Raw genomic sequence first — 13,402 nt, forward strand, 5'->3', positions numbered from 1 at the left:
CCCTCTTTTCCATTCTCCTCTTTTGATAGCAGGTGCAACTGTCAGATGGCAGACTGCAGCCACTGTCCCCAGAACAAAGGTATTTTTAAAATACTCTTTCTGTCTTTTTAATTAAATATGAGAAACGCAAAGGAGATCTGTATTTAGAGGGAAAAGAATGCAGTCTGGGTGGGTAATAATTGTTGTTATTCTAGAAACATCTTTAGTTGTGTGCTCTGTGATTTTAAATTTGTGTGATTTCCAGCATCCCCCCAAAGTAATAGAATCAAAGAAATACTTTCTTAAAAAAAAAAAAAGGGAACCAAAGAAAAACCAAAATCAGGGAAGCTCCAGTGTTGCATTTAGAAGAAAAGGGATGCTCCGTGGTTTGGATTTGTATCTTTGGCAGCAGAGATCTTCCATTTTGTTCTTAAGATCTCACTTCTGAAGGGCCAAGGTGTCCATCAGAGTGGTTGTTAGGGGCATTGTGTCCAAGTACTGGTTAATTGCTGTCATGAGTGGGGAAATGCAGGTCTGTCGATCCCGTGGGTTCTCAGGCTCTTCTGTATTGATGAGCATGTCCTGCTCAAAACTTCCCTTCTCCCCATCTTGGGAGCAGCTGATCTAGGTTATTGGCCATGTATTCCACAGCAGTCACCACATGCTTACTTGTGACTTCATAACCATCTAGCTGTAAAATGTTATTGACTTTCTTGATTAAAAAAGCTCCCTCTGCAACAAAGGGAACATGCCAGACTAATGTTTTTTCTTCTGTTCCATGCTTAAAAAATGAAAATAAAAATAGTGGCCAGAACAGAGAAACACTTCCTGAGAGAGCTGATGCGAAGAACAAGCTAATGTGTTCAATATGCTTGAAGGAATTTAAGAGTTTGCCTGCTCTAAATGGTCACATGAGGTCACACGGAGGAGTAAGAGCATCTCCTAACTTCAAACAGGTAGCAGTCCATTTGACTTCAGTATTTGGCACAGTCGTTTTGTGTTGATGTTTGCTTGCTTTGCCGTGCTTTGCTTTGCTGTCAAAACTTGTTCCTCTCAGCACTGTTTTGTTATGTCATACCCCGTGGAAGTAGAAATGCACATAATTCTGTTAGTTTGTAGGCCAGAAGTCTTGTTTTAAAGACAGAGGCAGTGGTGGAAGACAGATCAGTGTTTGTCCTTCTCTGTTTCTCTGCACGTTACAGAACACCCTACCAAGTCATGTCAGGAGTGTCTTAATTTTTTTCCTCCTCATGTTTGTTTATTATATTAGAAATACCAGGAACACCAAGTCTTCCTTATTTTCATTTGAACTACTTCGATGACTAAGGAATATTTATTGGAAGCTTTCCCAGGCTTTAACTGGAGGAGCAGAATTGTTGAATCTTTGACAGCTTTCTTCCAAAGTGTTTTAGTTGTATAGGTATCAACAAATACCAAACCAAAAATGTGTTTGAGTTGTTCTGCATAAAAATAACTTGCCCTGTCAGTCAGTCTTTCACTATCCTGAAATTTTAGAAATTCTGTCCCAACAGGGAATACCATAGGGAAGGCAAAGAACTACCAGAGTTCCACAGTTTGTGTTTTTGTTTTCAGTTGGGTGATGGAGAATTCTGTGTTTGTAGTGATAAAAAGAGACGTGTTTGTCTCCCCTCCTGCAAGTTACCTTGTAAAGATGCTTCAGGTGATTATTTGTCACCAAGACTGAATCCTATGTAGGAGTCACAAGTAACCTGCTGACTTCATTTGAGGCAAATAAAGAGTCCCAAGAAAGGAACACTGTTGTGTGTTTTGTAACCCTGGCCACTTCTTTTCAGCCACGGTGCACACGTTGCGTAGTGCATCAATCCAGAAGCAGCGCTCCCTCACTCGGGCTGAAAGCCTTTAATTGTCTGTGCAGGATGAAGGAGAGAAACCACCACAGCAGCCGCTGCCTAAAGAGGTGGATGGCCTCGCGCCCATCGTCATGCCAGTGTCTGTCCCTGTAAAGCTTCTGTCACCTGAGCCCAGCACACAGCCCTCTGCCAGCACTGCCACAGTCACAGACAAGCCTGCCAACTCTGTGTCAGATGACGAGATGCCCGTTCTCGTGAAGATGACTTATTCTCCACCGTGCAGTCCAAAAGTGGCCAACCCCTGCTCATCCTCTGTGAGTGCTGTGTTTCTTGCCACTAACTGTCCCGTGCTTGTTAAATCCCTTTGCTTGTAGTGCTGCTGCTTTCTAAAACATCTGTATTTTAGAATATTTTCTGGAATCTTTATGATTCCTAATAAATAGAAAAAGTCCTGGCGCATCAGAGCATTACTTCCTCAATCATTTGAAAATATTAATTTTCCTTTGCTGAGGAATCAAGATCTCAGTTGAAAACAAATAATTTGAAATTGGAAGGTGATATTCTTTTATCACACTAGAACAAAGGGATTTACTATCTTTTTACTGGTTTTGTTTTTTCCCTTTCAGGCTGCTTCATTGTTACGTTATTGCTTAAAATCGGCAGTTTTATTTCTTCCTGTTTTCTGAAGTCAGATATATGTGCTTCTCATTTCAGCTGAAGAGAGTGCAGTGCTTAGAGTGTGTGCTCTAAGCCAATATGAAACTCGGAGTTTTGCAGTGAAGTCATTTTTCCCTTTCTCTCTGCATGCATCAGCTCTAAGGGTTAATCACTGGGATTTCTGATACAGGAAAAGTAGCTCTGCTCAGTGCTTTCATTTCACGTATAAAATGCAAAATGAAATGGCCAGGCAGCACGAGGTATTGATGAGTGCTTGAATGAGATGTGAGAATGCTCATTATTATTTTCCTGAAGGAGTCCTGGAGCAAACAGTATTTATTTCGTGTTCCGGTGTAGAAATGGATTCTGCTCATTCCTTCAAATCCATTTTGGCAGACTACGCCATGATAAGGGATTATTGGGGAGTATAAGTACTGTATGGTATTATCTATACAATGCAGAGAAATATCCTTGTGATGTTTTTGATTTTCCTTCTCCGTGTGAGGCCGATGGCCAAATGAGGGGATGGCATTATACCATCATGGATGACTCCTTACAATATTCACTCCTGACTCTTCATTCAGACATACACACTAATTTTAAATATATATAATGTATATAACTATATATAAAATCTTTCCTCTCTTCCTTTAAGACAGAGGTTTTACACATAAACTTCTACTTTACTCTGAAAGCCATAATTTCACAATACTTAGTAACTCAGCAGTAGAATTTTTCATTTCTAATTCTAGTTCCTCTAAAGAATAGGGACAGTCTTTTCTGAATCCTTGAGCTCTGAGTGGGAGATCTTCTCTAGAGACACCAGAGTAGGTGGCTTGGGCTTGTGTATTTCTGCAACGTATGTAAAGTGACTGTGATTAAATCTGCCAGTGTTTGGCTAAATGCACATTCATTCCTTCAAAATTATGCTTATGGTCTTTGTTATGGCCCAAGCAAACCAAATTCACGCAGTTCCCTCTGAACCCTATCTTTTATATAAGCAGTAGCATTGGAAACATAAAAAGATCAAAAGATCCACAGCTCCCTCTTCTTCTGTAAAGAGATTGTGCCATTGGAGAGAGTTTTTTTTTAATACCAAAGAAATGAAGCTGTGTTGTATTTATTTATACTGTGCTTTGAGCTGTTCAGAAAAGCTCCTACAAAACTCATGGAATCAGTAAAATGAAACAGCAAAAAGGAAATAAACATTCAGCAAGGCTACACGATGGTGAGCTGAAGCTAGCAGTCAAGTGAGGTCCATCAGGATCTGTCCAGAGTGGATCTATCAAGGTGCAGCAGCAGGGCCCACAAGGATGCATTCTGTCTCAGATAATGGGAATCAGTTACTCAAGCTTCAGAAAAGTATTGGGGTGGTTCTGCACTGAGAGCACAGGGACACCACTATGTCCTTTACTGTTCAACGTGACCTTTTTTGAAAGTAGTGTTGGCATAGGTATGCCCTAGGTGAAGCAGTGTAAGAGATGGAGGTGTTTGGGATTTCTAAGATGTTGCATTGGTTTGCTTTACACTAGAGAGAAAGGAGTACCAGCTCTTTCACACTTGGAGAACAGAACAAAATGAGCCCTTAATCAAAGACTTGGATCTGGCCTTCTGGATCTCTTTTTTAGGTTTTGGGTTGTTAAGGTTTTTTTCCTTGAGTTTAGGCATTTTTTTCCCCTTTCTCTTTTGCGAACACTAAATGTTCACCAACTTGATGGACTATATCTGTCATTACAGGTAACTTTCACTGTTCTGAATGTCCATTATCAAAAAAATCCTCTGCAAAGATGCATTTTCTTCCCTGCAGAAGCAAAACGCTTCCAGAACTAAAATTTTTTTTATAGAGAAGAATGTCAACAGCTGTTGGAGAGGATGCAGCCATGATCTAACAACAAGGACAGGACCTCTGTAATCAAAACCATTTCTTCAAGCTGGAACTTATTAACATAAGGGATTAAGGGTGACAGCACTAATGCTCGTTTAACATGATTTTTATTGGGTGAATGTGATTCTCAAGAACCACCCATGGTGTAAAGATGTATGTTGTCTAAACATACATTGTAGTAATTTGCTTTATGTAGTAGTAGAATTTACCAGATGATGCAGACATTCTGGAGTAATGCTGTCAAAATTTTCTTCTGCTTCCCAAATTTATTCTAAAGATGGCCTACAGCCTAAGTATGTAAAAGCAGTACATTTAATGATACTGTGCTCATCTACCAGCTTGTATGTTTTTAAAGCACAGCCTAAGGACCTGTTTCGTCCTACCTCATCCCCACCCCCCCCAGAAATTCAGATTCCAGGTTTGCCTTCTGTGCCTTCCACTCCAGTATACTCTAGGGATTTGTTATTAAATTATTTTTACCATTCAAATTCTAGAAGTCTGGGCATGTTAACAGTGTGTGAATTTCCCAAATGGTCATCTACTACCCTTTTTTCTCCAAGGGAAGAGGAGAGAGTTAAGTTCAAGATTTGTTGCAGCTGGACTGTAATCAAGCTGATGGGAATGTAGCGATAAGAGGCAAAGAATTTGAATTTATTACATTTTTCTTCCTTTCCTGCTGCTGAGTACTGCAGTAATTTCACTGAGCTCATGTGTCCTTCCTGGTCTCACTAAATAAATGCATTAGAAAGCCTCTCATATAAAGTTTCTAATAAACTGTGACTGGGTAATGAAGTATCTGCCACCAGCCTGTGTGTGTGTTCAGTGCAAACAGAAGTGCCCAAAGTGTCTGGGTAGCAGTGAAGAAGGGTGTGGGAGACTCATGGTCTGGGAGAGCTGTTCCTTGCACTTTCAAAAGCTGACGGCAGCCTCTCCATGTCTGTGTCTGTGGCTCAGCCCCACCTTGACCCAGAGGGCTTGCTGATGGAGGTGAAGGGTAATTTGTCCTGGTTTTTCTCACTCCCCCGAGGTTCCTGTGTAGTGCCAGATACTGTACTGGCCAGGGTTATTATAGTGGTACCTGAATAACTGCCTGGTGGTAACAGCTTTTCTGTGGCCATTGCCAAAAGCTGTAGAGGATTGTGTGCAAACCACATTTAAGCGTGCCTAAATGCTAAGATTCTATGTGTTTTCATTTAGGAAACTAGCAAAAAGCCTCATCCAAGTGCTGTAAAATTGGAAGAAAACTTCAAACCGTTGCAGGACAAGAAGAAGTATCGGCACAGACCAGAACCTCTCTTCATACCTCCTCCTTCCTTCAACCTCAGCATGTCCCACTCTGGTGCCACTCTGTACCAGAGTCAGCTTCGCTCTCCCCGTGTTCTGGGCGATCACCTGCTGGACCGGACACATGAGCTGCCCCCCTACACTCCACCACCGATGCTCAGTCCCGTCCGGCAAGGGTCTGGTCTCTTCAGCAGTGTTATCACTTCTCACAGCACATCACATGCTCAGCTGCCTCTTACTCCATTGACTCCCACTCCACGGGTGCTCCTGTGTCGGTCTAGTAAGTATTGCATTTACAGAGCAGCAGTACAAAGGAGAGACCACTGTCCTCTCTTCTCATGTCACCACACTGACGGGTTTTGTGTGTGCTCACATGCATGGCCAGTTCTGCTACTTCACAGGAAAAGTCCATCTTTAGTGGCAGTTTTGCCTTGGATTTTGTGAGGTGAGGTTAAGGCATAAAGTGAATAGAGGAGCCTAATCTGCCAGTAAGGCTGTAATCATTCCATGTGGTCTGCCTCAAGAAGGGACCACCATGCCTCTTATTACATCTGGGCCTGCTGAAGTGGAGGAAAAAGACCTAGTTTGAGACATGGGGCTTGCTTTTAGTATTTGTTGTTTAGTACTTCACAAGAAAAGGTGTCTAATCACTCCGAATCAGGGCAGTAGAAACTTCTGCAAGTTCAGACATTTCTATTATCTATAAAAATTTAGACTGTTTCTAATATCAATAAAGGGTCATTTTTGCATCATAGACTGAAGTAATGCTGGTCTTAGTAGGGAGGTGGCAATGCAGCCTGGGAGGGTCACCAGCAGCAGAACAGCAATACTCAAATTCCAATCTCTGTTTCAGATAGTATTGATGGAAATGTCATTCCAGTGACGCCTGGACCTGGAGAACAGACTGTTGAACCGTAAGAAAAACAATTTTGTCACTGCTTTTGTAGATTAGCTCCAACCTAGAGCCTGTGGCCTGAAGTGTTTTGAACCAGGCAGGAAGTGTTCAACTCCATTTAATGTTTCTGTAGATGGTGGCTAAGGACATTTGGAGCAAAGTGATTGTGGAAGATTTAGGTGTCATGGCTCAAAAATGCTAGGGAGAAGCTTGGTGGAAGCCACTCAAAGTGAAACAACAGTTAGTGATGGCTGGGAAGAGTGCTGTGAGGAAAACGTGCTAATCCCCTACTCTTACTATTATATATAAATATTAACAGTGGGGCTTTGGTGTGGTGCTGTTACCTGGTAGGTTCCCCAGGGCAAAGTGCAAACAGGGTTGTCCCTCAGCAGTAATGGCTCTTTTTGCTCTCTGCTGAAGAGTACCATTCTCAGTGGAAAAGAAATTTGCTGTTTCTGATGTCTAGCCTCTTCGCTAGTCATGCATATAAACTAGCTTGGGTTGTCCCTACGGTATGATGTCTCAGTATGGCTTAAATTGCATATTGAAATTTTTGTTTTTCCCCAAGAGATCAGTTCTCTCTAGTATTCAAAATACTTATCCCACTGGGAGTAAAGCATTGCGTAAAGCAATCTGACACAATTTCCTGCCACTTCAGTGCAATAAAAGTTTAGTTGGAAATAAAGTGAACACTAATCTGACTTCTGTTTTTTCTACACATTGTGTAGTTGAATACTTATTTATTTATTCTTCTTTATAGGCGAATCAATATTGGGTCCAGGTTCCAGGCTGACATTCCTGAGCTGCAGGACAGATTGTTAATGGAGAAAGATGTGCACAAGGCTACTTTGGTTTGGAAACCGTGGCCAGAACTGGAGAACAAAGTCTTCCAACAAAGAGGTATAATGACTTGCCATTTTAGAAGTTCCTGCATCAGCCTGTGCCTGTTGAAGAAATACGCATTGATTTCTCGTGTGTGTACTGAACAAACCATTCAAGAGAATATTAATTACTGAGAGTGCAGAGCAGGAGACTAGAAGTACACGGTATAGGTTCAGAGAAACAGCATTATATAGTGGCATTTAAAGGGAAGTCTGGATGAATTGTTTTCTGGCAGCCAGGGGGGAAAGGTCATTGCTGGGAAGTTGGGTACTTAACTGCCTGGTAAGGGCAGAGGTCACAGCTGAGAGGCAGCCAATGGATCCTGGGCCTGTCCTGTGACCATAGTTGAGAGGAATTGTGGCAGGCTTGGTGGGCTCTACCAGTCCTGAGCAGAGTTTTGTCCTGCTTCTAACATGGTTCATTCTGTTTCTCCACCCTGGCTGGAGCCTTCTTGGCACAGCAACATTACTGGTGTGTGCAAGTCACTGCCTCACAGGCAGATCTCTGGCTCTGTAGTAGCCTGTCCCATCCCAAGGATGTGCTTCATTACATCCTCTCCTCAGTGATCCTAAAACAAGGAGATGAGGAGAAAAAGTGTGAAAGAATCTGCTGCCCTGAACTATGTGGTCTTTGAGGGGCATTACAGAATCCTTGGCTCCGGATGTTTGACTGACAGGCTACTGTATTAGCAGTAAAATGTTGACTTGTTTCTGACAGTGGAAGACCTTTTAAATATGAGCTGTTCCAGTGTGTTACCTGGTGGAGGAACTAACTCAGAATACGCTTTGCACTCTCTCTTTGAAGCAAAAGGAGATATTATGGTAAGATAAAAAGCTGAAAGGGGAGATGTGATCCTCTTCTGCAGATAAATTAGCATGCTTTATTAAATGGATTTAGATATGGTTATATAAAAAAGATTTCTGATTGATTTGCAATGATGCTTTAAACATCCTGTAACATTTTTGGGGAATGACTTTTCCCTTTATTCTCTAATAAATTTAAATTTCAAAGCAGTGCCTCTCTGAAGGCTTACTGTATATTTCATATAGATAAGATTACTTAGTTTATAGCCTTGGGGCTTTGAATGTCTCCCAGTGCTTGCTCCAGCCCTGATATTTCACAGGCTTTATATTTGGTCACAGAGAGCTTAGTCCTCCTCTAGCCCTTATAAAAAACCTTTTTTTGGAGCAGCAATCACATCTACTTATTTGTTCAGAACTGTGAGGTAATTGCACACAGTTCATGTATAAATAATGCATTTCAAATATTTGCATTAGTTTAGTGAAGGGAATGTTATTAACTAAGGCAAAACATCCATTTTGCCCAGTGTTAGGGAAAGGCAAGGCCCCCTTGCACCAGTTCCTGGAAAGCCAATATAAAACCAAATGCAACAAGACATGGGGCTGGAATGAGTCTCACTGGATAGGCTAATACAGTGGGTTTTAGTTTGTGTCCCAGTTTCCTTAGGCTCTGTTAGCTGTATCTGAGAGGTCTGAGAATGTCAGGATGTGGAATTTGCTTTACAGAGAGTCTGCATTTTCAGGGGAAAAATTTTAGCAATCCATAAATCCTCTGTTTTCCTGATCTGAAGGACGATTAGCTATACTTGCTGTCATTCTTGACAGATGTTGACCTAAACAGATATTCTAACATATTTTATGCTATAAATATTAACACTGTCAAACCAACCATTAAATATTAGTATTAATTAACACTATCAAGTCAAACACTATAACTGTATTTGTTTGTGGCAAGCAGAAGGGAGGGAAAGAGCTGGAAGTTGCTAAGTAATAGCCACATTTTTGCTAATTAAGGCAGGACCAGATGCACATTAGGTACTGTGTATTAGGTATTATGTACTGTGAGGTACAGTGTTACTGGGCCTCGGAGTAATTTGATGTGATTTTGTATGACAGAAAAAAGAGAGAAAATTAATATGCTTGTACCAAATAGTCTTTAAACGCAGTTTTATTACACAGCTGATTGCTTTTCCTAATTCTGTTTTCCCCTGCTTTTTCATTTAGGTTGCTCTTGAAAAGCTGCTGTTGAGAAAGCCAGTGAGATTGAAGTGTCATCCTTTGGCAAATTACCACTACGCCGGTAGGTTTCCTTGTGATCTCTCTATCTGTTACACAGAGTCCAAGCCTGGCATCCCAAGCTGGAGCATGGGATCACATTGCACTCTCTGCTGTCTGCTGCAGGGATGGCAGTATTTAATAGAGAAGTGATGTGGACGGTGCCAAGGGTGCTCCCAGAGCCGTTTACTGCAAGTTTAGCAGTTTTTTACATGACTGACAACATACAGAAGCTTTGCATCCATGTTGCTGTGTAGGATTCTACAGATTTAAAACTGCCTCGGGTGATTCTTTTTCTTTTTTAAACTGAAATTTAACAATTTAATCTCCTTTTAAAACTGCTGCTATTTGTAATTTATAATTTACTATTGGTAATGTCTTAATTTCCTGGTACATAAATATCTGCCATCATGCCTGCTTCCTCCAAGGTGATGGTGCACAATAAATGCATATGATAATCATGAGCATCCTTCCAAAGAGACAGTGCTGTAACTCTTGCTAGGATCCTCGTGCTGCTTACAGAGCCTCTGTGTGTGGCTCTAGTTGAAAAAGTCTGGGTTGGTGACTTGTTTCATAAACACAGCAAGAACTGCATTGTGGTGATGAAGCAGAAGTGAAATACAAATGTGGTGTTAAGCCATTGGACTTCAGTTGTGTCACCTGAGCATAGATGGCAAATGTCTCTCCTCTGCAGCTCTCCATGCTATTGCTTAATGCTTTGTAGTGGCTAACAACTGCTGAGACACAGAATAGGGCTTTACATAAGACATTTAAGACTTCATCTCCAGTTCAGGCTCAATAGGAAAGGAGCCAAGAGTCTTCTGGTGGTCAGTCAATCACAGTGTCCGAAGTCATGTACTCATTTCCAGTTACGGTCACTGTGCAATGTAAGTATAGAAGCAGGCTACTTCCTGGCTGTAGCAGCTCACTGGAAAGACTTCCAAGTAACAAGAAATCTTTGTAAAGCAACTCCTCAACCCCTCGGCCTGAGAAGAAGAACAGAAACGTGTTTGATGGTACCTGATAATGACAGTGAATAAATGTGAATGTTAGGTTTTCGATTTTCTCTGAGGGAGGTGCCTGGTGCCTGTGATAGCAGCTCTGTTGCGGTCCAAAGGGTGGACATGGGAATGGATGGAGGAGGAGGACATCAGCCAGGAACTTTGATCAGGGTATCTTGTCTGAAGAGATGACACCAAATCATACTTGTGAGACAGTTCAAGAGCATGAGAGCAGGAAGATGAGGAGATATCCCACAGCTTCATCATCAGTGAACAATCTAATTAGCAGAGCAGATAAGAAATTTCTGCCTGTGTGGCAGAGGAGGAACAGTCTTTACTAAGGCAACTTCCCAGTAGCTTCAGAAGGAATTCATTGGGATTCAGGGAGGAGCCAAGAGAGACTGTTTTGTTTAATCTTTCACATGAGATGATGCTAATCCTTGGTAACTAGCTCTGAGACCTGTGGACACCTGTGAATCCCTATTTCTAGAGCAGGAAAGAAGGTTTTTATCATGGCATGAAATAAAATTTCACCAGTCTGGATTTAAGTCACATAGAATAACTAGACAAAGCATTATTTTCTAATGCTCTTGCATGCAACGTGATTGCAACTTATACTGACAGCATTGCTCTAGCACTGTGCAGCAGCTCTTGAATAACAGTTTTTTTCTGACTGATAATCAGCCACTCGAGGAATATGAGAATTTTTCACAATCTAGTGCATGAATAGCTTTAATATGACTTCAAGTGGCATTGGTTTGGGCTAACCTTGTGTTTTCTGCTCCACACTCAGAAATCATAGTTCTCAGGCCTGCCACATTTGAAGGTGGAGTACACTGAAAACAGAGCACGCCACTGACTCATGAGAATTAACTTGTTAGAGTACCACAAACAACAGATACCCAAACTCATCCTTAGCATTGCCTTTGAATGAGTGTGCAAGCAAATAGCTCACCTCTGAAACCTGTTGGCTTGTGAGGGAAGCCAGTTGTAAAACTTGAGGATTTTCTGTTGTGTGCCAAGAGAGCTGGGGATGCCGACCCACCGTTCCTTGGAAGAACACCCTAATCTCTGTCCTAAGACACTGCCATCTGTCAGGATGGTGTTTTAGGGAAGAGAGAGGGAACATGTATGTAATACAAGAGGGGCACTGTTGCAAACACTTGAATTGTTGTCCTTTCAACAGTGGAGTTTCTCCGGTCAGAACTGCAGGAGAGATGGGGCACTTCAGGCAGTCTGGAAGCTTCTTGTACGTGCTGTGACAGGGTGTGGATCAGACCCAGCATATGTTGTACATAGTGGATTTCAGCTCCTCTCCATGGGGCTCCCTGGGTGTACATGTAGCCCCCTTGAAACCCACAAGTTTTTTTGTGGGCCCAAAGCACACAAATGAGTAGAAGATATTTAACGTCAGTTAATCAGTGCAAAAACAGTATGGCAGGTAAAACAAAATCTAGAATAATTATGTAAACATAAAGATCAGCTTTAAAATTTGATCTGTATTCTAAAGCCCCAAATTCTTTTTTGCTGCATTGCAGATCTCCCTCTATGCACGTTCTCTATATCTCCCTCAAGCTAGCAAGAGCAAAAGTGGTTTCCCAGCAACCAGAGTTAAAAACAGCTTTTCTTCTGTTTCTTTTCCTACACAGGATTTATTCTATTAATTAGGTTACTTCCAATTAACCCGCATAATCTTATAAGGGTCTCTGCTAATACCACAGCTATTGGGGAAAGTCTGTAAGGCCCAAATTCTCCATAGGTGTACAACAAAATTAGTTCATGGAAGTGATTCTATGTTATTATTTTTATTGTGTTGGTTTTTTAGGAGGGTGGGGTAGATAGAGGCAGGAGAGCAGAATAAGTAGAAAAAAATCTCTCCTGGTGTTGTCATGCTTTTTAAAGTTATGTTTTGGCATAATAGAGTAGCCCCCTGGACTGAATGAGTGCATTTACCCCTGCAAATGACTGACAAGTGGTGTAAGAAGGGAATGATGCTGGTTCAGGGTGGGAAAGATGGAAAGGCAGTGTGTCAGCAAAAAGATCTCTGGGTGATAACAGAATAAGTAAAACTCGTGGCTTGAAGCCAGTGCCTTTCTCTGATGCTTAAGAGAGCTTTAAGTGTAAATCTCTGTGGAAATAACTAATGCATGCTTATATCCAGTACTGGAAGAACCTACAGAAAACAGGTTGCGGAAAAGTTAATTTTGTAGTTTTCAGCATATAAAGGAGTGATGAGATAACCTGCTCAGAGCTTGTAAGCCTGGGAGCTGATGCTGAAAAGCAAAACATTTGCAGTTAATAACACTGATACTTTTTTTAGACAAAAGGAAAAACTGTAGAACTGTAGAGTTCAATGCCATGTGTGGCACCAATACCAAGTTAATTGAAATCAGTGCAAAGGCAAGCATTTCTATGGAGAGTAGTAACATTGACAGGAATATTAGGGACTTATTTTCATAAAAGTTTTAGATGTTTCAGAAATTCTCAGACTGAAGTAGAATCTTCTCATAGTGCAAGTCATTTCAAAGGCAGCCACTTTATGACTTCTTGCATATCCTTCCTTTAATGTATGTCATGCTGCCCACTCTTAACAAACAGAATACTGCTGTGATGCAGTAGAGCAATCCTGTGTTCCTTCTTTTTGATTAGTATTGAGAAAGCATAAATTCATTTCAATTTAAATGTTGATTTCACATTTTCATGGGCAGTTAGGCCGGGGGACCAAACACAGAATAACACTATTTAGAAGTTTTAGATACAGCTTTCATTAAATGATACAAAACACTTTGTGCATATTGCACATTGCTACAGTCTCTACCCACTTGAAACGTCTGTCACAGAGGATTTAAATGTGTTATCCCAGACCATGCCAGTGAAGAGCTGCAAAAGTATGTTACAGAAGTTACTGTCTG

The 13,402-nt window shown here is 41.3% G+C and overlaps 1 protein-coding gene across 8 annotated transcripts in view; it reads left to right on the top strand.

Moving 5' to 3' along the window:
* Window positions 1–13,402, top strand: part of TRERF1 (transcriptional regulating factor 1) — a 100,942-nt gene that overhangs the window by 80,230 nt on the left and 7,310 nt on the right. For 5 of the 8 annotated variants that reach the window (XM_048299687.1, XM_048299685.1, XM_048299689.1 and 2 more), the window contains 8 exons: window positions 30–79; window positions 785–935; window positions 1,877–2,125; window positions 5,551–5,917; window positions 6,491–6,551; window positions 7,293–7,432; window positions 8,132–8,235; window positions 9,439–9,514. In XM_048299687.1, coding sequence (XP_048155644.1) covers window positions 30–79; window positions 785–935; window positions 1,877–2,125; window positions 5,551–5,917; window positions 6,491–6,551; window positions 7,293–7,432; window positions 8,132–8,235; window positions 9,439–9,514 — 1,198 coding nt within the window. The remainder of the gene's footprint in view (window positions 1–29; window positions 80–784; window positions 936–1,876; window positions 2,126–5,550; window positions 5,918–6,490; window positions 6,552–7,292; window positions 7,433–8,131; window positions 8,236–9,438; window positions 9,515–13,402) is intronic. The other 3 variants (XM_048299690.1, XM_048299691.1, XM_048299692.1) reach the window with 3 other exon arrangements.

This window comes from Corvus hawaiiensis, chromosome 3 (genome assembly GCF_020740725.1).
Source record: "Corvus hawaiiensis isolate bCorHaw1 chromosome 3, bCorHaw1.pri.cur, whole genome shotgun sequence".
Taxonomy (NCBI): domain Eukaryota; kingdom Metazoa; phylum Chordata; class Aves; order Passeriformes; family Corvidae; genus Corvus; species Corvus hawaiiensis.